At 33.1% G+C, this 26,776-nt stretch overlaps 1 protein-coding gene across 1 annotated transcript; it reads left to right on the plus strand.

Moving 5' to 3' along the window:
* Positions 1-8: 8 nt before the first annotated feature.
* Positions 9-26,144, plus strand: LOC140047279 (endoplasmic reticulum transmembrane helix translocase-like). Its single transcript, XM_072092198.1, has 27 exons — positions 9-263; positions 1,161-1,250; positions 2,193-2,380; positions 3,273-3,392; positions 3,623-3,731; positions 5,032-5,208; positions 5,835-5,964; positions 6,086-6,141; positions 6,653-6,779; positions 7,182-7,319; positions 8,117-8,237; positions 9,794-9,948; positions 10,542-10,717; positions 11,965-12,075; positions 12,464-12,589; positions 12,868-12,976; positions 13,804-13,913; positions 14,233-14,325; positions 15,275-15,371; positions 15,761-15,834; positions 17,295-17,420; positions 20,380-20,497; positions 22,844-23,040; positions 23,565-23,704; positions 24,227-24,335; positions 24,608-24,751; positions 25,054-26,144. Exons 1-27 carry the CDS (start codon positions 9-11, stop codon positions 25,159-25,161), a joined length of 3,504 nt encoding a protein of 1,167 aa, XP_071948299.1. The 3' UTR covers positions 25,162-26,144.
* The last annotated feature ends 632 nt before the right edge of the window (positions 26,145-26,776 follow it).

Consider the following 26,776-nt stretch of genomic DNA (forward strand, 5'->3'; position numbering starts at 1 on the left):
CATCCAACATGGCGTCCTCCGTAGACGATGTGATAGCTAGCCTAACTCCTCTAAATTTACGCCCTACAATTTTCCATGGTTATGTAGCCCCTTTCGCTGTGTTATATGTTTGTTGGTTTTATTGTTTCGCATTTATATACGGCATAAATGAATATTTTGAGGCAGGAATGATTGCTGTAGCCGGTATCGGCTGTTTACAAATTCTTGTAGGCCTGTTCTGTCATTGGTCGGTTCACATCCGAAGCCTGCTTACGTGCGGGAAGGTAAATGTTTTGACTGCTAACTATGAACTAGGCTAGAGCCGAGGCCCATTTATATATGTATAATATAAACTCTAGGCCTACTAGGCCTAGGCTTATTATAATAATAGTAATAGATAGTAATACTAGAAAAGAGCGTATCCTTCCTAATTTAATTATAATTTTCAATGAATGTCAAAATAAAAATTAAAAATGTATCCAAGAAAGACAGAGCAATCAACCATAGAGATATTATAGTGAACTATAATATCTCTATGAATCAACAAATGGAACTCGCTGCCTAGTAGTACCAGAACATGTCATTAACAGCACAAACACAAATTCATTCAAAAACAACCTCGACATTCACATAAACAAAAGGAGGCAACTATTATGAGCATTAAGCTCACAGCCTCTTTTAATCACTAAAGGTAAGAATCACTAAAGGTAAGTAGTACTAGCTAGGCCTAGTAGGCCCATGCCAGAGCTAGGCCTATAATAACTATAAGTAAATTCCACTAGTAGTAAGAAATGTATGAATGGATGAGGATAGCCTTGTTTATATAAGATATGCGTACTGTCTAGTGCTGTACTATTAGAAGTATATATACAGTATATTATTAATTAGTAAGACTAGGCTTAGAAAGTAGTCTCTAGGCTTAATTTAATGTAATGATTAATATAAACATTTGTAGAAAAAAATTCAGTTAGTTAGTTAGTATTTCAGTAGATTCACTTCAATAGATAGTATTTAAGATTTAACCTTTAAATTTTTTTTACTGCCAGTTCAGGTCTAACACAACCTTGACCGATTTTACATAGAAATGTTTTTTCTACAATGTTAGATGTCTTAAAATTTGATTGACAGTTGTAGGTCATCATCGAACAATAATACAAATTAATTTTGACTCTTTGTTTCAGGCAAAAGATGCTTTTCATGCCACTAACATCAAGGTCGTTCCAACAGCCAATAACGGCTCGCCAGAAATTGTCAAGCTTCATAGTGAAACAGTAATATATTATTTTGTATCATTATTCTGAAAAATGTCAGTTAAAAATTATATTGGCAATATTTTTTTATGAAGTTTCTTTAAATTGCAAGGAATGGGATCTACAAAACAGTCTAGAGCAATGGCAACATCTGGTTGTTACTTGACTCTGTGGTCTTTTCCTTTATTTTATATAAAAATCAATCAATACAAAAAGTGAATAACTTTATTGCAACTACAAAATGTCATATAGATTTTATTTACCTCCGCCAAGGAGGTATATGTAATCGGTAGCGTGTGTTTGTTTGTTTGTTTGTTTGTTAGCAGGATTACTCAAAAAGTAACTACAAGATCTTTACCAAAATGAATATACAGATAGATATGTGGTCAAGGACCATTCCATTAAATTTTGGGACCATTGTCCCAATTCTGGACCACTTTTTAGTATACTTTCAGACCTCCTAGTGTTAAAAGATAGGACAGAATTTTTCAAAAGCCGGCGAGCAGTCTTAAAGTAACAAGTACAGTATACTGAAATTGCATTTTCTCGAGAACTACTTGTCCAAAAAACTTCATTTTTGTACAAGAGGCAAGAGTTATAATTTGTGATTTGTAATTTTAAAACATAATTTGATTTAATGTTCACGTTTTTTGATGACACTAGTTTAAAAAACCTATTTTCTTTTCAAATTCACTCGTTTGGCTTGTTACATAACCATTAAATTAGCCTAAATCACAAACAGCATTAAGACACACACAAATATATATATATTTTTTTTTTACCGGAGAAATCTTATGTAGGAGAATTTTACAGTAGGCGGAGGTATGCACCCTCGGAGTGGCTTTCTAGTTCATCTATATTTTTATTTTTTGATGACAATAATATAAATTTTGAATTATCAATTGAAGATCTGGTATTTTTTAGTTAAAAAAAAAATATAATCGTTAAATTATTTTTGCTTAGAATGGTGATTCTAAAGACATTTGGTTTAATTTTCAAAAAACAAAATATATCTATGATTTTGAGGAGAAAAAGCAGTTCAAAGCAGTTGAGTTCCCGATCGATCATTCCATTGGCTATTATATGGATTCGAAAGGCTATAGTGATGAGGGAGAAGTTGAAGCGGCCAAGTCAACTTTTGGACTCAACAGGTAATAAATGTACAAATAATAGATGTTTATTAGTTTGATGGTGACAATATTTAATGAATTAAATATTGACTTTCCTGAATTTTTACGAGGTGGAGCCGAGTTGAAAATAAAGCAGACAATTTTCATTGAATGAAATATTCTCCATTCAATAAATAAAAAACATCTATTATTTGTTGCCTCGTTGATATTGTTGGAGAGACACACCTTACCGGTGACAGCGTTTTGTTTAATGCTTTTGTCTTTCCTCGGCCTCGTGTCTTGTATTTCATATATATATATTTTTTTCTATGTTTTTTTTTGTAATTATTATTTTATGTTTATTGCCGAAATGAATAAAATAAAATTAAAATAAATATAACCTTTCATTCATTACACTCATAAACATTATTATATACATAGTATATTACTGTATATATATTATTATTTTTATAGTAACACATCTACTTTGATTCAATTTATCTCTTGTAAGTCATTGACAAATGCTAGGCCGGAAAACTAGGCTATTAAAAAAGGATATGCTCCAACTTTATACGCGTTGTAGACGGCGCACACAACATTTTAAAACACGATCAGTCAGCAACGCCTCAAAGCAAACATTTTCAAAATGAAAGCTGAACATGCATGAGAGTGTGTTAATTATCACTATTAGATATCACTTTTCTGTTATGGAAGGGCTAATTCCCAATGACACGTGATGCGTAATTGACCAATCAAATTGCAAGAATACAATCAGGTGTGTTATAATTATAATAATGATTATTCTGCAGTTTTTCAACATACTAGAATAATAATAATATATTTATATGGCATAAACCCAGAAATCCTCCTTGGGCAATAAATTCTCTTCATACAGCATTTTTTTTTTTTTAAATCATGCTTCATGTTCTTATAGGTTGTCGATGGAGCCTCCAGAATTCTGGGAATTGTTTCAGGAACGTGCAACAGCGCCCTTCTTTGTCTTTCAAGTTTTCTGCGTCGGCCTCTGGTGTTTGGATGAATATTGGTATTACAGGTAAGAAGAAAATATTTAAATTTGTTATTTTTTTGTTAAATTTGAGACTTGTTGACTTTTTTTTCCTTATTTTATCAAACTCTTTCATGGTAGTGTTCAAACTCGATTGGATAGCGACTCTTTAACACTCTCAAGTCCCGATGTGGTACAGCGGAATATATATATGAATAAATCCACCATGCAGAAGAGACAGACAGATTCTGAATATTTTACATATATTTTTTTTTTAGCGTGTTTACCCTGATGATGCTTGTCATGTTTGAGGCAACCTTAGTTCAACAACAAATGAGAAACTTAGCCGAAATTAGAAAAATGGGAAATAAACCCTACATGATTCAGGTAAGAAAACTATTATGTAATATTATTTATCAAAATTAATAATTACTAGAGGGTGAGCTCACTTCGCTCGCTCCCCCTCTAGGAAGTGTAGACGATGGTTCTCGGAATGATAATGACTCTGGTAAAAAGTTTTAGGACATTCTGGCCTGGACGATTTCGATCAGTTATTATTATTTAAATGCTTTTGATATTCGTAAAACTAAACCTACTCACTAACCTGTTTCGCAGTGTCTTAGATGATTAATAGCGTTTTATGTATAGTGTTTATTGTAGATATGAAAAGTGGTAAAAAAGAATAACAAAGGCTTGGAAATTGTAGGCCTAGATAACAATCCGACGAAATCTACTAAAAAATAGTGTAATTGTGTTATAAATGGCGATAATTATTTTAATTGATGTTTTATTGGGGAGGTGTTCCGGGCGTTTATTCAAATAAATACCGTCCTAATTGGTATATAATACATTATTCCGCGACACAGTGAGCCGTTTTGGCCTAAGAAGGAAGACGTTTTAGACGGCTTGCAACATGGGCAGAAGTATCCCAGGGTCCTGACGGGACACAGATAGTGCATAGTATACATAAATCCTGGCAGCTTACTCAACAACTCGTCTATCGGGGTTTCATTCGATTTCAAACAAAATCAATTCTCTTGATGTAATTTTATATAATTATTTCCCACAATTTACTCCTATGTTTTATGAATGTATTTAATTTGATCTTTATGTACTACAGTACTATACCTTCACACGCGCGGTCCGAAAATAAACAAAAAACCAAACGGCCAACTTAGTTGAAACAGGTTACAACTCCCTGGTTGAAACCAACCATGCAGGGAACTTACTAGGTGATTGACACACCTTACCGTGAACCCGGAAATTACTTACCGCGCGTAGAGTTAAAATTTACCGATTGAAATCAGAAAATTTCTTATAAAACCCTTTATAATATCTTCCTAAGATAGAAATATGGAACAATAGCGTAGTACTGAAAACTAATGTTTACATTTCGCGGTACATCTGAGATAGATAAGGTAGGTATCCAAGGCGAAGATTAGTACCGAAGTGTTTCCATTGTGCTCGCATATGTCAGAATTAACCATAATTTATATATAGATTACTAATTAATATTTTTCATTCAACTCATTAAACAAACAAAAAATGACTTTAGAAGATGCATTCTTTCTGCAGTTGGGACTAGTAAAATATGTCTATAGTGATGCCATGATTTAATTGAATTGGCTACAGTATAACACCCCATTCAGTATAATTGACTTTTGTACCATTATCACACTTTTACTAGGTGTATCGCAATCGTAAATGGCGGCCAATATTCAGTGACGAACTGTTACCAGGTGACATCTGCTCCATCACTCGATCACAGAACGAGAATCCTGTGCCTTGTGATATGCTTCTTCTCCGTGGACCCTGCATCGTGGATGAATCCATGTTGACCGGTGAATCAGTGCCACAGATGAAGGTAAGGTCTATCGGCCAATAAAAATTGTAGTGGAGCTGTAGCTTGGTGGTTATAGCGCTTGCCTTCCAATCACAAGTACCTAGTGCCAGGATTGTAACCTACGGCTTTTTCAACTCCCTAAGCCTCAAATGAGACTTAGTTTATAAGCGCGAAAAATTATTAAATAGTTTATCCATCCTGTAATTAGCGAGTTTTCGCTGTTGAATGTGTATTCAACAACAAAAATAATTGAATGGATGATGAATGCTTAACTACTGTGGCGTAGCTTTGCATCAGGGAGGTATTAAAGTAATTGGTCAATTTTTTTCCCTACCCTGATGCAATTATTGTACATATTAGTATTGTAAATTATAAGTACATGTTGGGACTTAAACCCACTCCAGTTTACTAGCCTGTTATTTATATCAAGAAATGTTTTGTAAGATATTAATTATTTTTGTACTTTATCTTTATTATTTTTTTAACTTTTATAGTTTTAATGTATTGTACCAACTGTTTTTTAACTTAAACTATATGAATTTAGTTTAATTTAGTACAAATTGCATCAGAGTATGGCAAAATATCAATATTAAAAACAGATACAAATCTAGTATTTTATGTATAGAAAAATGCTTTTTTATCAACAGGAACCAGTAGAAAATATTGAATTTGATCATGTTCTGGACGTTTCAGTCGACAGCAGGTTACATATCATATTTGGTGGTACAAAGGTTGTCCAGCATACACCACCTGGAAAGGCGTCACATGGAATAAAATGTATGTAAATTTATTATTGACCCAATTATGTATAAAATTCAGTGGGATATTGCATAATTTATTCTCTCATTAATATTACCAGAGAAGAATGAAATTAATTTCACTTTTTTTTTTATTGTAGCTGGTGACAATGGTTGCATTGCTTATGTTTTAAGAACAGGTTACAATACTTCACAAGTAAGTTTTTGTTTATAGATATTCAGTGATTTTTACCTGTATTCAGTTACAGTTTCTTTACCATATCTTCATAATGTACAAAATATATTTATAAAAACGAGTGGTTACGATAAAGCGGAAAAAAACGGGTAGCACATAGAAATATTGGTATATACAGTATCCTCAGCGGAAACCGCCCTTTGGCTCCACGTTGTGTGTAAATGGTCATAAGGAATAACATAGATTCTATATTTTTATTACTGTTACCGCTCGTGTATATAAATTGGCTTTTAAGCCTTGTCTCAACTATCAAACTAGTTTGACAAAGAAAGTGTGATGTGCCCAAATATCTCTCATCTTTTTATTTATGTATTTATATATTTGTGTTCAGATGGAGAAGAATAAGAAAAAAATACATTGACAAAAACACTTTACACACATAAAGATATCCTTTAGAAGATGAACTTTGCAGCCATATTTAATTTAGGATGAATCTTGTGAAAGAATAATGTGATTGATAATTGATTTACAGGGCAAGTTACTGAAGACCATTCTCTATGGAGTGAAGCGTGTGACTGCTAACAACTTGGAAACGTTTATGTTCATAGTGTTCCTTCTATTCTTTGCCATAGCTGCTGCCAGCTATGTGTGGATCGAAGGTAAAGATAGCTAAATCAAATATAAAGGGATCAACCAAAAATGTGTTTTATTAAACCAAAGGATTACCCTGCCATATTAACACCGACAAGGGTTCGAGCCTCACACGCTCCAAAGTTCTGGGGGTAGAATGAGTCTTTTGGATAAGGACTACAAACCGTAGGTCCAGTGTACACATCATGGGCACTTTAAAGAACCTAGTACATCTTTCGAGACAAAACGTGAAATAAATAAATAAATAAAATAAATCATAGATGGAATCATTTTTAAAAGAGAAATATAGATACAAAATAACAATGTTGAGAGAAAGAAATGTATTTGGAAATAAAAGTGGGATAAACCCACGCAAGACCAAAAAAAAAAGTAATCACAAATGTGTTTATGATTTACTTTTCTTTTTTCAGGAACTAAGGATGAAACACGTAATAAGTACAAGCTTTTCCTCGAGTGCACCCTCATTCTCACGTCCGTCGTCCCACCGGAGCTACCGATTGAACTCTCTTTAGCTGTCAATTCATCATTGTTGGCTCTTTCTAAATTTGGTGAGCTTATAAAAATTTGCTGAAATCACTATGTTCTCCCCTCCCACTTGCATTCATTCATTCATTCAATAGACATTTATTTACATAATCTGAATACATAGAAAAACAAGAAACAGGATTGTACAGAATTATAAAAATATGTTTCAGAAAATGAAGGCAAAGGCCCTGGAAGATGTTGGTAAACATTTTGTGTTGGGCGAGCCTTAACACAAATAAAAAAGAAAAGAAATGCATTGAAGAAAATAATAATAAATTTCATAATCTAAAATATGAATAACAGAAAAAAAATAAATCTGTTGGTACTGCAGATCGAGACATGACCGATTAATAAACATTTAATAAGTAGAAAAGGTGTATTTTTTTAATTTTTAGATAAGTATCTTAGGGAAGCAGATTTTAAAATGGAGGGTGGTAGGTTGTTCCATAGGGTGGGTCCAGAGTAGGGAAGGTATAGATCATTTATTTTTAGTACGTAGTACGCATGTATCTGCAGACCTCTTAAGTACCCCAGAGTTTCCCAATATTTTGAATTTTCTCCAGCCACCCTCTAAAGGTGCAATTTCTTTCCATTGTTTACTATTTTTTTTAAATAGCATCATCTATGCAGTAGGTTTGCCACGCCTTTAAAAAGGCCCTGTTCAAGATTGTTACTTACCCGGGTAAATTGGTGACCTACCCACCAAAGTTAGCAATAATAGGTCCATGAAGCCAATTTACATGGGGGGTGAACTGGCTCGTAGTCTCCCGATATTTCATTTTTCAAGTTGGGACTTATGTGTTTGTTTCTTGTCTTTTAGGTGTATTTTGTACAGAGCCTTTCCGCATCCCATTTGCAGGTAAAGTTGACATCTGCTGTTTTGATAAGACTGGTACATTAACCACTGACCAGCTTGTGGTTGAGGGAATTGCAGGCCTACCGTAAGTATTGAAGTAGAAATGAAACAAAAAGAAAAATTTTTCTTACAAAAATGAACGTTTATATAATGTTTTCCATGAACTTTTATTGCCAGTATTCAAAATATATATTCATTTTTATTTCTTCATAGTATCACAAAATTACATTTCAACTGGGTATATATGAAGTAGTAAAAAAACTTGTCCAAAGCTCTGTCTACACTATTATTATTATTATTATTATTATTATTACTTTGTTTACCCAGGGTAAGCCCAAACAGTTAAAAACTGATTTCCATTGGGGCCCTGCATTGAGTTAAAAACCATTTACATAATAGCGTTTTGCTGAATATATTTCCTATGACAAAAAAATGTGATGTGCCCAAATATGGACACCACGATGTCATATTACTACCATATTTGAGCACATCAAACTTTTTTAGTTCAACTAGTTGGATAGTGTAGACAGAGCTTTATAACGATCCCAAAACACAATAGAAAAAAAACGAAATTCAATATACAATTTTTTTTGGTTATATGTTAATGTCTTGTCATATTTTAGTTTTGTGAGGGTCCCTAATGATCAGCCTTGGCTGGATGGACTACCCACGTAAAATATTGTTGCAATGAAAAAATAAAATAAATGCTGAAAATAGGATTTTTTTGGGAACTCAGGCCAGCCTAAGTTTGATTCAAGTGCATGTTATTCGGGAAATTGTCTAACGTAAGATACATGCTTAACTACATATTGAGCCAACTCCCTTTCACATACAATTCGTGTAGTAGGCCTGCTATGCTTCAAGAAAGATTATCAATTACCTTATTACCGTATTAACTCCAAATTATGATTATTAGTTTTGCTGTGGTATACAGTAATGGTTACTGCTTTATGAGCGCAAATGTTACTTTTTATTATTTATTTATTTCGCCATATTTCAAGTGCAATTTAAAACTCTATACAAATGTATGGTCTTCCAAAACATGGAAAATAAAGTAAATCTTTAATAGGCAAGTTTTTGGTTTTAATAAAGTCATTTACTTTCACCGAAAAAAAAAAAGAACAAAATAGTGGTTTTCGATAAAATGTGCCCTGCATAGCACAGATATTAAAAAATGCATGCGCCATGTATATATATTTATTGTCTTGTATGTAGAAAAATTGAATTGAATAGAAAGGAATAAAATCAATCGGGTTTTGGTTTTAGTAAAGTCATTTAATTTCGCCGAAAAAAAAAATGTTTCAACAAAACGTACTCTGCATAGCACAAACCTTAAAATATGCATGCGCCATGTATATGTGTATTGTATTGTAAAATTTTATTGAATAGAAATTAATAAAATCAATCTTTTAGTAGGCCAGTTTTTGGTTTCAGTAAAGTCATTTACTTTCAGCAAAAAAAAAAAACAACAAAATAATGATTTTTGATAATGTGCTCTGCATAGCAGCACAGATCTTAAAATATGCATCTTCCATGAACATGTATAATGTGTTGTACTGTATATAGAAAAGAAGAATTGAATTTTTACATTATTTAATCTCACAATTTTCATTATTGTTTTTAAATTTACCATGTGTTTAGGGGCAAGAAGAGGGTAAGCTCAATAGCCGAAGCACCCCTAGAAACTCATCAAGTACTTGCAACGTGTCACTCGCTGGCTCAACTGGAGGACACGCTGGTTGGTGATCCTCTAGAGAAAGCAACGTTGACTGCTGTTGATTGGAATTTGACCAAAGGTATGCATATTGTATTAGAGCTCCTATTAAAGGGAATTTAGAACTTCAGAAAGTGTCACATTAATTGGGAGTTTCTCTTGAATAAGGGATTGACTGTAATGCTAACACATATATTGCATACAGTATATACTGTTTACAAAAAACATATTAAAAAAAAATATTAAACAAATTAAAAGTTTCTGATCAGTCTCATTTTACAGATCAGAAGAAATTGTCCCCTTTAAAAGGAATGTCCTTTAAATAGAAGTGTCTCCATGAATTCGTTGACTGTAATGCTACACTAACGTATATAATTTTTTAAAAAGTGTCCCCTTCAGGGAGGTGTCCCAATGGCGGATTCTACTATGTTTAAACAACATTAAAATGAAAAAGAATCTAATCCATCAGGGCAAGCTTGGTGGTCTAGAGGTATGACACCCTGCTAGTGATCTGGAGGTCGTGGGTCCGAGCCAATCCGAAAATTACTTAATTTATAGTAAATACAATCATTAAAATTACAATGTATTCTGTTAGTTGCATTTTTCCAGCAATTCCTTAGATTTAACAATGGTTTATTTTCGTCTAGTTTATTTTATGTAAACCCTGCTTTTTAGGTGATGTGGTAATTTCACAAAAGATTAGAAGCCAACCTTTAAAGATTGTCCAGAGATTTCACTTCTCCAGTGCCCTCAAACGCATGTCAGTTATAGCTTCCAAGCAAGAACCAGGCAGTGTGGAATGCAGCTACATGGTGACTGTTAAAGGGGCTGCAGAAACACTGAAATCAATGGTAAATACAGTAGATACAATGTCCCTTTAATAGAGGTGGCCCCATTCATTTCATTAGAAAGTGTCTTCTTGGAATGTCATCAGAAAAGGTGGGGGGGGGGGGGGGGGTGGTTGAAAGAGTGTCCAAAGGAATGGTTTTGTTGTTATTTTGTTGCATTTTCTATAGTGGCACTATACTCTTGTCTGACCCTAAACTCGTAGGTTTAAATTCTAGTTATGACCTTGATTTCTACGCAAATGAATAACTTTATTAAAACTGCAAAATGGCCTATTCAATGTGTGATTTTATATATTACATATTTTTCATGTTTTTTTATGCTTTAAATCGAATAGCTGAGAGCATTATTTAAATATTATAGAATACAAGCTCTTTGATGTTAAGCAAAGAAATAAATGAATGAAATTTAAAAAAATACTTTTTACCATTTTTTATCAGCAGTACGATTGAGTTAAACAAAGAAATATATATTTATTGGTTTAGCCCTAATAGCAGTAACCTTCGGCGGCTGGTTTGATAGCAAATAAAACTTAAAACAAATAAAGTTTTATAATATCTAGTTATCTTTGTCTATACCTTCAAAACTATATTTTCTCTTAATATTCATTTTTATTTTGTATTTTGAACCTTGGTTTTTAGGCTAAGTTTTATGCATGATATCATACAATTTTATGTATAATAAATGAGGGTTGTCACTTGTGTTGAGAAACTTGTTTGCGAATGTTAAACAAATAACTATTATACCTAAGCTCAGACTTAAAGTCTGGTTTTTAGAGATTTGACTGTATTCAATTATAATTTTAAGTAGATTAGTGAGACGATTAAGTCTTACTTGATAATTATTTATAGACAGATATAGAAATAATAAATAGTTACACAAATAAGTTAAAAAAAATATAAATTTAAATTATTGAGAAAATGTATCAGCTTGGTTCCTAAGCAACGCAAGGACGTACACACACAGCAAAGTACTATCCAAGCTGCTGTTTGTGATTGGTCTGTCCTTGTATTTCGTCCGAACATGTAGTTCATCCATGGTCCTACCTCGTAGGAACCATGCTTAAAACTGAACAAGAGAAAATGTTTAACATATCATAGCTTGAAGTTTGTAGAACTATTATTATTATACATTTTAGAAATGCGCTGAATGTTTTACAATTTTTTAAGTAGTTTTTATCAGCCTCTGCTTTTACAGAGTTTTTCGTATTATTATTATTATTGTTATTGTTATATTATTTGTTTTGATGCAGTTCACCCAGATTCCAGAAAATTATGATGAAGTGCACTCGGAAATGTCAAGAGAAGGCGCCAGAGTGTTGTCTATGGGGTACAAGAAACTAGGCCAGTTATCAAGTAGTCAGGTAATGAAAAGTTGATTGGTCAAGTGGTACCGTATTGGTCAGTGCATGTTTGAAGCTGTTCTTGTCTATAGATCTGGTGGTGGAACATTTTTCTTGGATAATGAATTAAAAATAGAGGGGTCTAGTGTACCTATATGACACCCTTCTAATAGGAGAAGGGGACAAGGGTGTAGAGATGCAATGGGATTATCACACCAAGAACCAAGCACACTGATAGACAGAACATGAGTTTTCAGATAATAAATTCTCAGCTGCATAAATGAATTTAATCTATGGGTATTAATAAGTCTGTGAAGCAGAATGTTGGTGTTACTATGTCGGATTGATTGAAAATATCATTTATCACAATTAATAATGCATTGTATTAATAATAAATTGTTATTTATAGGTACGAGAGTTGACACGTGATGATGTCGAAAAAGATTTAATATTTGCAGGGTTTGTCGTCATATCGTGCCCTCTAAAGTCCGACTCAAAAGCAGTGATAAGGGACATACTGCACTCGTCTCATTACGTAAGTGCATTTGACATCTCAAGTTTTTCATATGAAATGATGGGATTGTGTAGACTTTTATCTGGTCTAGATTCTAAGCCGCTTAATAATTGTAAAAAAAAATTATATTTTTTGCATACCTAGCGCGTCATACCTATACTTGTGCTATGGTCAGGTGCTAAAATTCATCAATTAAAAACTTTGGCAAATCTAGCTTTGATATACAGTTAGATGAGATTGAGATTGTTTGAGTTATATGGAATGCACATAATTCATCATTTATTTTTTTATTTGTTTAGGTTGCTATGATAACTGGAGATAATCCACTGACTGCATGTCACGTTGCTAAGGAGCTGGCTCTCACTAAAAAACCACACACTTTAGTTTTGACTAAACCCAATACAAATGGCAAGTACACACAATTTGGTGCTAAGATCTTAAATTTAACAAAGGCTCTGAAACCTTATGAATGATGGAAATGATAATTTACACACATATACAGATCCAGTCGAGGATTTGAAATATAGTTTTCATTCAAATTTTTATTTGATTTTTTTTATACTTATGCTTTTAGTATAGTATAGTTTAACTCAAAGTTATTTAAAGTTTATTTTAATTTGTATTTATTTATTTTTTATTATATTATTATATTATATTATACTCACTGTAGATATTTTCAAATAAATGAATTGTCTCCCTTTTATATAATGTCTTCAACCATTATTTATTTGACACTTTTTAATATTTTATTATAAGCACTTTCTATTTATGACTTTTTTATACTTACCCTGCATACCCTGAAGGTGTACTTTATTATGTAAGAAAAAATGTAAATAAATCAATCATTATTCTGAAACATTCTTGCAAAGTATTTTAAGTATGTTAAGGATTATCTAAAATTTCCTTTACTGCAGTTACTGCAGAAATAATATTTGTAGTGCATCAAAGTATTATGTACAAGACCATCACTGCAATAAACAATGTGTATGATTGTCAACAAAAAAATTTCAAATTTTAAAGAGTAAACTTAGATACTGCTTAGTACCTAGTTACTGCATGCAGTAACTGCAGTAAAATATTTTTGAGATGATCCCTTTCTTACTTTGTATGCAAGTTTTTTGGTTTGAATAATAATTTCCACAATTTTCAAGTTATTTGTTCTGAATTTGTTTCAAAATAAAAATATCAAAACAGATCATGCTTTTTTATTTATTTTATTAATTTTGTTTTGATAGACAATGAATGGCACTGGGAATCGATAGATGAAACTGTAATATTACCGATAATACCTCAGGGAGGACGGAAGGAACTAATTGACAAGTACGACCTGTGTCTCACAGGGGAGGTAAGAACTGAAAGTTTTAAGCGAGATAATACGATAGTAAAGAGTTGTTGAGACCAGGACAGTCAGTGACATTTTCTAAGCCTCTGAAATTGTACATCTTTGTTTCGTGTAATCAAGTGAATTTTCTATATAGGACCCTCAATTTGGTCCAGTGAGCAAGAATTCATAATTGAAATTAACACAATTTGCAATTGTATAAACAAAAATGGCTTTTTTACTTACAAAATCACCACATCTAAATAGAGATAATTTATGTTATGATGGTGTTTCCTAATTTGGTTACACCTAATTATAATTATGTAAACAATTTGATTCATAGGGGTTAACTGAAATGCAGACAAGCTACATGAAGTATCTCAACTTGCTGCTTCCGTCTGTGTCCGTGTTTGCCCGCGTTGCTCCAAAACAAAAGGTTTGTTTCAATCCAAAATCAGCAAAGTACTTCGGTACTATGAAACTGTTAAAAAAAATAGCCCCTTTATCATGGGAATTACCATCTATCTAATGAAATAATTTACTATAGGTAATCTTGGCCATGTGTGCCTTAAGACATATAATACATAAAACATGATGATGTATAATTTGACAAGAGAAACTTCAAGCTTCCCCATATGAGATTCGAACCCGGAGTTTTTCTGATTGATATGGAGACGTCCTACCATAAGACAACTAGAGATTTTGTGGTACCATTCAAATCTAATTGGATAGCGACTATTTACCTCCCTCAAAGTAGTATGGTATATTACTAAGTTGCTACGTATAAATACATGTTGTACTTCCATATAGTTAGCCAGAATTCCATTGACACGTATAAATACACGTTGTACTTCCATATAGTTAGCCAGAATTCCATTGACACGTATAAATACACGTCGTACTTCCATATAGTTAGCCAGAATTCCATTGACTTGGATTTAACATGTAACTATATGTATTGTAGTGGAGCTGTAGCTTTGTGTTTAACATGCTTGCCTTCTAATCCCAAGCTCCGGGGTTCAATCCTGACCTATTATGCCGGGGTTGTAATTCACGACACTTCATCAAATGAGACTTAGTTTATAAACATGATAAATTATAAAATAGTTATCCATCCTGTAATTGGCGAGTTATACTCGCTGTTAGATGCATATGAAATGAAAAAACAAATTTTAAATATATAGTTAATATTTTTATAATTTTTTAGCTTTAAACATTTTTATTTTTAAATTTAAACATTTTTAGCTGAGTGCTATCGTTTTGTAGTTTTAAAACACTGTATTAAATAAATTAAAAATATTAAAAAAATTATATCGTGATAAAGCATAGCTCACATATTTCTGAATTTAACCAGCTTTACCATCTAAATAATTGTTTTTCCCTAGGAATTTGTGATAACAACCTTAAAAAGTTTAGGCTTTGTAACTCTGATGTGTGGAGATGGTACAAATGACGTTGGTGCTCTACGACATGCTCACTGTGGTAAGCTATTACGCAAAATATATTGCTTCAAGTCATGTTTCCATAATCGTGTGAAGTATTTCTTTGCATAAATTTGTATAAATTTAATGAATTGTCGACCTTTAAAAAAGAGATTGTCGTATAAAACTTTTAAAAAAGAGGGTTATATACTTTCCCTTGCTTGCTCAAAATGTGTGGTTTTGCCAGAAATCTATTTTCCCAATGTAACCACTTACCAATAATATAGGATCTAGTCATAACAGGTTGGGTTTATCGTGAACTAAAAAAGCAAATAAATGTATTCTGTAGTATTTGGAACCTTTTGCCACCTTTTTTTAGGGAGAGTTTTCGGACAGTCTAGTTTCGATCGAGAAAGTTAACTATATTGTAAAAATATTGTTTTTATTTAGGTGTTGCTTTGCTGTCAAATTCACCGCTAAAATTTCCATCAAAGAAAAAAGAAAAAGAAAAGAAAGACAAAGATGTGAGTGTTAAGTAGAAACTTTCGTTTTAATGTGTACTGTATTTCAATATCGGGGTTAAAGTACTTTGTTACCAAATTTTATGCCTGCACAATTTTCTAAAAAAATTCCAGAGATAAATTTTTATATATTACTTTTAGAAAAGTAAACTACATTTAATGAAGTCAAAAGAAAAAACCTTTCAGCACAATCATGAAAACATTTCTTCTGGTTTCAATTCGTATGATATATGTAGTTCTTTGTTAGTAAACCAATAAAACTTACGATTGCAAGACAGTTTCGTCAGCTGTCAGTTTGACTTCTTCAGTTGCTATATGATGTGTTTATGATGCCGACTGGTCTCCTTTCCAGTCACTAGGTGTTTTTGTTGGGTAGCCTGGGGGACCAGTCGTCGTCAGTAGATGATCATAAATATGAGATAGTTGGTGCGCGCCTTGATCTCTATTCATTGTATTTTTATTTTGCTTTCTTATGCTGATGCTTTCTTTAATTTTACGTTTAAGCCAGACTTGTTCTTTATGTAGTACATCTATCTTATCCCAGTTAGGTATGGGGTTGTGTGTGGTCATATGGTCCGTGATCTCTGATTTATGTAAAATGGAGGACGAAACTTTCCGCGATGAACGTGTCTGTATGTTCTGTGTATTTTCCTCAACATCTTTCTTGTGTTCTTTAATTCTGGTTTTGAGTGCCCTACCTGTTTCCCCAATGTACACCATCTCACAGTTGGTGCAACCCACTTTGTAAACTACACCACAGGAATCTTCTTTGCATGCTTTTCGGTTTTTTCGGTCGGACGATTAAGTTTTTAATTTTGTTAGATGGTTTAAAGTATGTTCGTATGTTATATTTTTTTAATGTTCTCTTGATTTTCTCTGACAGGCCTTGAACATATGGAATGGATATCGACCCTCTTATGTCTTCTGTTTCGGGTTGTGTGTCCGTTTTTTGTTTATCTAAGTTACGTTGTACCTTTCTAATCGTCCATGTTGGGTAGTTACATTGTTTTAGTGAAGTATGTATCATCTTAGTTTCGTTCTGTTTGTCTGCATTATTTGTGATTATCGTGTTACATCTGTGTAGAAGTGTGCGGATAACCGATAACTTGTGTTGTAGAGGATGACAATCTTTAATTTAAATTTATTCTTGAATTAGTAAGTGCTTAATCAAACTTGGCTCATATCACAGTTCACAATGCCAGTTGCCAAACTGATATGTATTGTAATGTAAACTCTCTAATGGTGATTGTAATTATTTAATGTTTCAAGCCTGTAGCCAGGATTTTTATGATAGTAGGGTGCAAAAACCATCATGAGCTAATCTAGTTAGGCCTAATAATATTACTTTGTCTTCTAGTCTCTAGTTTGAAAAGAGCACTTATAGTGGAAATTTGGTTTGTCTTCTGGCCTGTGTTTAACTTATAGAATCATATATAAAGGTTGTTATTATAATTCTGATTCAGGCAAATGACAGCATAAAACATCGTCGACCGAAGGCAGTTGGTGACAAACCAGGAAGTGGTAAAATTAATACGAAAGCGGCAAGGAGCCGTGCTGTTGCCAAGGGTGAAGACCTCACAATGAGCAAAGTAAGACTATTTATTAGTTATCCGCTTAGTAGCGGATAACTTCTTGTAATCGTCCTGTTACTTTTTTTTTTTTTTTTTTTTCTTATTTCTTTCTCCTCCATTTTTGTGCCTCACGTATCTCAAAAACTTGTAAACATAACATTTCATAACTTTGACAACATATGGGCATTTACGTGAAGTTGTGCACCTCCTATTTTTGAATGACGTCAGAGTTGCGCAACGTGACTTACGTGCGATTTTATGATTTTTTATGATTGATCATAGACTAAAAACCAAGCATAAATTTGTTTTGACACTTTGTGAAAATTTAAGTCATATCAAGGGCAAACTTTTTGTGGATTAAAAATGCCATGTTTTACAAGACGTTAAGCGCGCACGCACATTTCTCCTCTATTTTTGTATCTCGCGTATCTCAAAAACGTGTAAACATAACATTTCATAACTTTGTCAACATATGGGCATTCACGTGAAGTTGTGCACCTCCTATTGTGAATGACGTCAGAAATGCGCAACGTGACTTACGCACGATTTTATGAATTTCGCGTATTTAACATAGATTTAAAACCATATAACAATTTAAATTGAAACTTAGCAAAAGTTTAATTTATATCATGCGCTAACTTTCTGTGGAAAAAAAATTGCGTGTTTTACACAAAGTTACGCGCGCACGCGCATTTAAAATTCAAAATGCGCAAAATTAATTTTTAATCAACTTTCTACGCTGATCATGACATTTTGACCATGTCAAAATTTCCCACGTGCGCGAACAATTTTATGCGCGTGGTGCGCACGTAGCGCTAAAAGTATTTTTTTTTTATTGAATTATGTTTTTCCAGCCTTTTATAGTAATTTTACCAATTTTAAAACAATTTTGACTTACAATTACGTCATACGGGCACGTTGAATTGGATACTTTACGTGCGTTTTTGATGAAAAAGTTCAAAAATTTGTCAAAATTATGCCTTTTTTTAAACAGTCATAGATTCTAAACAACGAGGTGAACTTTTTTTTAATTACATATTCTGGAAGTTGATGAGTTGTAGAAATCGGATCATGAATCAATATGGCTAACCGGACATTGTGATGTCATCGTATGGCCACACGAATGTAAAATATAGGATTTTTGTCTCTTTCGTTATTGCTCATCATATTCAATGGAGCGCATCACGCCTATCTGTATTCCTTTTTCTCTGAGATTTTAATATTGTCTAGGTCAATCAACTATCTTACGCATGAGTTAAAAATATTTTAATTTTTATGACGTCACCATGCCTAAAAATTTTAATTAACAGCGTCATTAATTTCATCTTTACAGTAAATTTTAATCTGTTATAGCTCGTAAGAATAAAATGTGATAATCACGATTAAAACGTTTTCAGGAAGCTATGGGATTGTAGATACAAAATCATGTGAACTTTTCGCCAATCAGATGTTGTGACGTCATCATATGGCCAGTTAAATAAACAAAGTCATATTTTCATCTTTTGCGTCATATTTCATTACATTTAAAAAAGCGCGCATTAATATTTCACGTATTCAAATTTCTTCTAAACGTTAATATGTTGTTACTGAGATAATTTTCTTCCGAAATTACTACAGTACCTTCGCGTTTCCTTTTGAAAATTAAAATAAAATACGGGTCCCGTAATTTCACCTATTTTACACTGTTTGTGACATGTATACAGATTATACTGTGTATACTATATGACAGAAAATATACAGCATTCAGTACTAACAACACATCATATTCTTCAGTTCAGGTCATAATGACATAATCTTTTTCGGTGTGCAATATTCCAACGTATGACGTGCACGTGGCGTTTGTCGTGGTGCGGATAACTAACTCGTCAAAGTGACGAGTTTCATGTCTAGTTACTTTTAAAGGTTGCATCTCTTTAAGCTTCGTTCCCACCAAAGACACGATGAAAGGGCGTAACGCAACATAAGTTCTTTGACCATCAACCATAAGTGAGGGATTATTCGAACTTGTCAGTGGTCAGCTTGCTTTGTTTTGTCTATGTTGCATTGCCTCTTTAGTGGGAACCAAACTTTACTAACAAACCTTTTAGCACTTTATTCAGAGATCCTAACTATGAAAAATAAATTTGTAATAACATCTTAAAAAGTGTGACTAAAACATAGAGGGTGCTATCATTTTTAATGCAACAAAACATAGAGGGTGCTATTTAAAACAAAGCCATATACATGGCTGCAGTTGCGTGCTCAAATTTGAGTTAACCGACCAACCAACCGACATATTGAGCTGTAGAGTCAATATTTGTTTTGGTATTTTACCTTAAAGATGTATTGTTTCTTTGACTAATTCCAAAAAAAAAAATAATTTAACCGAAATACAGATGTTTTTTGTTCAAAAAATAACTTTGACTTCCAGTCAAAGTTTTCAATCAAAACATATCTCATAATGCAACACGCTTGATTGGCTGCTCAGTATGCATAATCATAAAACTTCCTCACGATCTGTGTGAAAACACCTTCTCAACCGTGACGAGTTGTAAACAATCCTAATTAGCATGCATAATGCATACTCATGGTTTGAAATCTTTGTTTACTTTCGCTTGCGACGATTTCCCAGACGAAATGTAATCTAATTAATTTACCTGTTAATTACGTAAACTTGTTGTTTTTGGCTTGAATTTTCGACTTTAAGTGAATAACTTTAATATTACTTTGATATGGCCAATTTAAATTTAGAATATATTTTTTTTCATTTTTTGTGTTTCAAGGGACAATACATCTTTAAGCTCAGTCTACACTATCAAACTGGTTTGACAAAAAAAAAATGTATGTGCCCAAATATGGTAGTGATATGACATCATCATGTCCATATATGGGTACATCAAATTTTGTTTTCCCATCAATTTTGATAGTGTAGACAGAGCTTAAGTGTGTTGTGTATCTTTTTGCTTATATTAATCTCTTTATTTTTGGTTACTTGTAGAAGAAACTAAATGCCATGATGAAAGAGATTGAAGACCAAGAGGCGGCGCAGGTAGTCAAATTGGGCGATGCTAGTATAGCCTCACCTTTCACCTCTAAGCTGTCGTCAACTAAATGTGGTACGAGTAGCTGTTTTTATTTACTTTTAATAGGAATCTAAGTAGATTCCGAGAATTACTTGCCAATTACCTTATTCCAGATGCAAAGCTACTTTGTATATTTAAAGGGGGGTTCCGGGTTTAAAATGAATAGTAAAAAATGTAAAATATATTTGTTTGTCTCGTAAAAGTTTCAATTTATATAAGCGCCCAGTGAAGCAGAACGAAGGCTGTGAAATGAGGCCAGATTACAAGTGCAGCTACGGCAAAATCACACTGTGGTTACAGAATAGGAAATTCGTGAAATGGTCAATCTTCCGACGACTCGTTATCATTAACCATATCAATTACTTTTGTAAAATTATACTTATCTGATGTAATTTTAGTCGGTCTTCCCATTTATAAAGTCAATTTTCTATGAAAATCCATCAAAACAGTGAAAAATTAGATAAGTTTGCACTTTACGTTTGCCGATTTTCACACTGACTTAGGGAAAGCCTTCAAAATCAATGAAGCGTAACGTATACATTCCTGCTGAGCGAGGAGAGCGAGACGACGATACACGTGCTCTCTCTGCCCATGCCTGGCATCGTCACGTGATAAGCAGATACAGTATACAATACCAAACTGGTCGGGTCGAGTATACCCCGTCTATAATCACAACATGAACGATGTACAGTATTTGATTGAAGGTCGACTCAACCTACCGGAATGGTATAGATAATATAGCTCGAATGAGAGAGTTGGAATATTTGTAAACATAAGTACAGTATTGCTAATTTTAACAAGTGTAGCCTATAGTAAAAGGCCTGGTGGTAGTATCAATTCGCATAGGGTCTACTACACTAGCTAGCTCAATTTTTAACTGGGCCGGATCGGCTAAGGCTAGGCTACGTTAGCTCCTTCCTACTACCGGTCTACTTGCTTGATGCAGTATCCGCTTTTTTGGAGAGTAAACTAGGCCTACTTATTATAGACGATCGGGACACCATACGTGCGGACGGCGATCGGACCTTGTTTTGCCTCAATATTTACAGCCGATTTTTGTAGAACGTTTTAGGTTTAGATTGTTTAGGAGTTTGGTTGATAGGATGGGTTTGGAATCCACTGAGTTTTGTTATTGATGGGCCAATCGTTTAGTAATAGGCTAGCTAGGCCCATGAATGATGGCCCCAATGTTTTAACGTAGCCATCGTGGCATGGAATCCCTAGTCAGAAATGGCTCTCACCCAGGCATGAATAAAATGATTTAGGCTAGGCCTAGCCTAGTACGTGAAGCCGATATACGATCTGTACTATTATTTCGAGGTATAAAAATAGTATAATTTATGACTCCGTAATCTGTACTAAATTTTGTATTTCATTAAATGTCAAATAAGTATATGCTACTACTGTTATTATTACACTTTAGGCCTAGCTTAGCAAATCTACAAAAAATGTATTTCACAATGATCGGGTGGTCGAGGTCGTCAGAGAGGAGAGAGAACACAACGTACAAGCTTGACGTCGCGAGTTTGGAATCCACTGATGACGTGATTTTGTGAATATCTCATGAATATTAATGAGCTTCCCTAAGCTGCTGAAAAACAGACTTTCCATGAATTTACCCTAAAATGTATATGAAATTTAATTTTTTTTATTTCTCGTTATTACTTCTTCATTCTGACATGTCTATATTGTTATAATATTTTTTATTTAATAAATAAACGATATTTAAAAGCAATTTTAAACCCAGAATCCCCCTTTAACTATGAGCTTTAGAGATCAAAGGGTTTATCTGTGGCTGTGACACGATTAGTTCCACACCCCTAACAGACACCGTGAGGAATATGTACATAGTACAGTACTGGTGGTATTTACTGCAGCCAGACATAAGATCAAAATGTTACGAGTTCCTATCTTGGCAAGGTGAGCTCGATGTCCTGTTGTTAGATTGCCTAGCTTTTACTTCTAAAGCTCTGTCTAAACCATCAAACTTTATGTCACAAAAGTATGTAATGTGTCCATATGAATTGAATTGAATGGAATTTATTTGAAATTCATCATAAAAAATACATACAAAGTGATAACATAAATTACGGACATTACAAATAATACATTTATAAAAGATTTTTCAGGATAGCCCAAAAAGCTTATCAGCTTATTTCCATTGGGATCCTTTTACAATCTAAAATAAAAAATATAAACACGATATATGGACACGATGACGTCATATCACTGCCATATTTGGCCATATCTCATTTTTTTCAAACTAGTTTGATAGTGTAGACAGATCTTTAGATAAAATAAGGTCTTAACACATCATGGTAAGATTAGCAGCAACATAACAACGTATATCACACTTATTTAACAACTTTATTTCTTTAGTTTCCCATATAGTTAAGCAAGGCCGATGCACATTGGTTACTACACTGCAGATGTTCAAGATTTTAGCCCTAAACGCTCTCATCCTAGCCTACAGCCAGAGTGTTCTTTACCTGGACGGTGTCAAGTTCAGTGACAGTCAGGCTACATTACAGGGCCTCTTATTAGCTGGCTGCTTTTTATTTATATCTAGGTCAAAGGTATTTAACTCAATTTTAATTTATTTTCCACATACAAGCATTTACATGGAGGATGCATATTTTAAGATCTATGCTATGCAGAATTAATAATAGATATAGACATAAAAATGAAAGCAATGAATATACAAATAAATAACAATAAATATATGTATATAAATAAGCAGAAGAGAGTAGACATGAGTTAGTGTGGTATTTACAACTGTTCTATTTAGAATCGTAAATATATTTAAAAAAAAGTACATATATTTGGTACTTGGTTCACACAATACTGTTCACGTAGTATTTTGCACAATACAACATTTACATAAACAGGGAGTCCCCTCTCTATTTGAATATAAATGTAAAACAAGCTTTAAATCAATTGATGTTTGGGGGCAGATTGCAGAGACATAGTAGTTTTATAAAAGTGACGTTTTTTACGAAATTCCTAGTACTATTTGTCCATAAACAAGGATTTTAACCTAATATTTTGTTACAGTAAGCAAATATTTGTTTTGTTTATGTTTTCTAATATTATTTTACAGCCTTTGAAAGTTTTATCTAAAAGCAGACCTTTACCTAACATATTCAATGTGTACACTATAGTGACGGTGCTTTCACAATTTGCAGTTCACTTTTTAGCATTAGTGTTTTTAGTGCAGGAGGCCAAATCAAGATCTCCAAAGTAAGATATTTTATTTTATATATTTAATTTGACAACATATACTGTATTTATTTGAATGAACGCCCTGCTTTGAATAAATGCCTCCCTCGAATAAACTCAAAACAAACATCGTTTTGAATAAATACCCCTTGAATAAACGCACCAGGTCCTTTATTTATTTCCTCGAATAAATGCCCCACCACATGCATATACACCATTGTATTACATTTCTATTTGTGGTAGAATTCATTGATTGACATGATCTACAATTTACCAAGCATTTTGATACAATTTTTAGTGTATTTGATCACTTCTCGATTTTAATTGTGTTGTATTTTTTTATATCTAGGCCCAGGGGGTGTTTATTTGATAGTACATTACATAGTAGTTACCATATTACACCCAAAAAAAATTAATTCCGCCTCCTAATTAACGCCTCCCTAAAAATAAACTCTTCCCTAAAAACCCTCGAATAAATACAGTAATAAGTTTTTCAAAAAATAGGTTTTTTTTTATGGTGATATTTTCTTTTTTCATTTTTAGAGAAGATAAGATTAATTTAGAGAAAGATTTTGAGCCGAACATTCTTAATAGTACAGTGTATATAATATCTATGTCTTTGCAACTCAGTACATTTGCCGTTAATTATAAGGTAAAGTCTCTACTTGATTAAAACATCTACCTCTATATATCTTTTAGTCATCATAAAAATGATTGTTTTTTATATAAATACATAATGCAACTATTTTTTGGCCAATCTGGAAGGTTTTATCCACTCTACAATATACTAATCTAGGCTTGCTTAATCTCTGAAACAATCCTTGCTACATGCTTGTCAGCTGCAACAGAAAAAAAAGAAATTTAAAAATCATCTAAATATTTATGCTATGGTTAAATTTTAAAACTTTTACGTAAACTTTTTAGGGTCATCCGTTTATGGAAAGCCTACGCGAGAATAAGCCGCTTCTTTTCAGTATAATCTTCTCTAGCGTCGGAATTATTGGACTAGTGTCAGGATTGGTGCCGGACTTATCTCATCAATTTGAAATTATTGATTTTCCAGAAGAGGTAAGTACTCACCAGATTCCATAACTTATATTGTTTCATCTCATTGTAATGTAGATACCTGTATAGTTTTCAACAGAAATAGACTTTCTATTTTTATTTGTAATGCCAGTGCTTTGTCTTTATCAGTTTAATGGGGGTTTTTTTTCAACACAATAATAAACAAAAGACTACAATTTTGTGGGGGAGTATACTTTTATTGCTAAAATGCGTGACATCAATTCTAAATATTACTCAAAACAGCCACAAAATATACATGTTTCTTTCCCTTATTCAAGTTTAATACCAAGTTTGTACTTTTGCAGTTTCGTCTGATACTAATACAAGTTCTTGCTGCAGACATGCTGGCAGCTCTAGTTATAGACCGCACTCTACAATTTTTACTAGGGGGCGGTAGACTACGTTCAGTTTGAAGACATGCTCATAGGTTAGTCGGAATAATAGATATACATTATAATGTTTGAACAGTCGGAATAAATGCTCAGGAACTAGTGAAAAGAAATTGGTGTATCTAATCTACCGACTCCCGATTTGTGATCATCCTTGCTAATGCTAATGACTTAAATTGTCAGCTATGGATTTTACACTTTCTCTTAAATCTACAGTCTTTATTATCCAGCAGTCCAAAATGTCCTGGCAAGTTCTGGCCAGGTCTTGGCTAAATATCCAGGTCTGTCCTAAGTATCCAGGTCAGTTCTAAATCTCCAGGTCTTGGCTATATATCCAGGTCAGTCCTACATATCCAGGTCAGTCCTAAATGTCCAGGCCCATCTTAAGTATCCAGGTCTTTGCTAACTATCCAGGTCAGTCCTAAATATCCAGGTCAGTCCTATATATCCAGGTCAGTCCTCCCAGGTCTTGGCCAAATATCCAGTTCAATTATAAATATCCAGGTCAATCCTATCATAATATCATGTCAATATATCAATTATTTTGATTATGTGCAATTCATAAGAGGAGCTTCTACTGAAGGAATTGTCAGCTGAGCACATAGATATATTATTGAATTATGAACTTTGACTTCATACGAGAAATATTTATATAATAGCAAAATATGTAACAACAATATAATAGTAGGTACAATTTGAAAATTGTACACTGCTCTTTAAACTTTTATAGTGAGCCCTCTATATTATTTAAAATGATTTTTTTTTTCAATCATTTTTATTCAATGATAATAAAGTGATTAGATTTCAATCAAATGTGTGTGCTTTATTAAAACAATTATTAAATCTGAATTTATTTATTTATTTATAATCAATAACAATAAGAATAACTATTGGCCATGGATTATTTTCCAGGCTCCGGAACGACAATTTTATTTGTTGTACTCTATCACTTTAACGCAACATTAATATTTTATGTGTGTGTAATAATAAAAATGCATTAATGATTACTGCTGTACTGTATAGATTTTAGTGTATACTGTCTTGTTAAAAACTCCGTGGAAACTCATTAAGAAATTCTAAATTATCTTTTTTCCACTATTGTAATCTGTTCGCAATTTTTTGTGTGAAAAATAGGATTTTTTGGGGGTCATTTATTTATTTATTCTACAAATAGTAGGTAAGAATGTGAATAAATTCGGCTGGTGGAAAACGTGTTGATACCCTCTCACATCGCCTCGCACAACTCCGGAGTTGCGTCATACAAACCGCCAGTGTGGTCACGATGACGTTACTGCATGAGCAACGCAAGTTAATTGACCAATCACAAGCGACGGTTCTATTATCGTAACGATACTTGCGTTGCTTTTGCGTCCCTGCGTTGCGTCATCCTGTGTGACTGTAGAAAATATCATCGCCTACGGATCTTTAATCTAAAATAAACTCACTCAATCAATCAATCAATTAATAAAAACATCAACAAATTAACCGATTGATTTATTTACAGATTACCTAAGTTCGATTTACCGATAAAATATGATGATTGATTCTGTTATATTTCGAAATGCTCTGCAGAGCATTCGCCGCGATTTAATTTATTTCTCAAACTCCATAGTACTACGAAACAGCAACCACAATAAAT

Source organism: Antedon mediterranea, chromosome 4 (assembly GCF_964355755.1).
Source record: "Antedon mediterranea chromosome 4, ecAntMedi1.1, whole genome shotgun sequence".
Lineage (NCBI taxonomy): Eukaryota > Metazoa > Echinodermata > Crinoidea > Comatulida > Antedonidae > Antedon > Antedon mediterranea.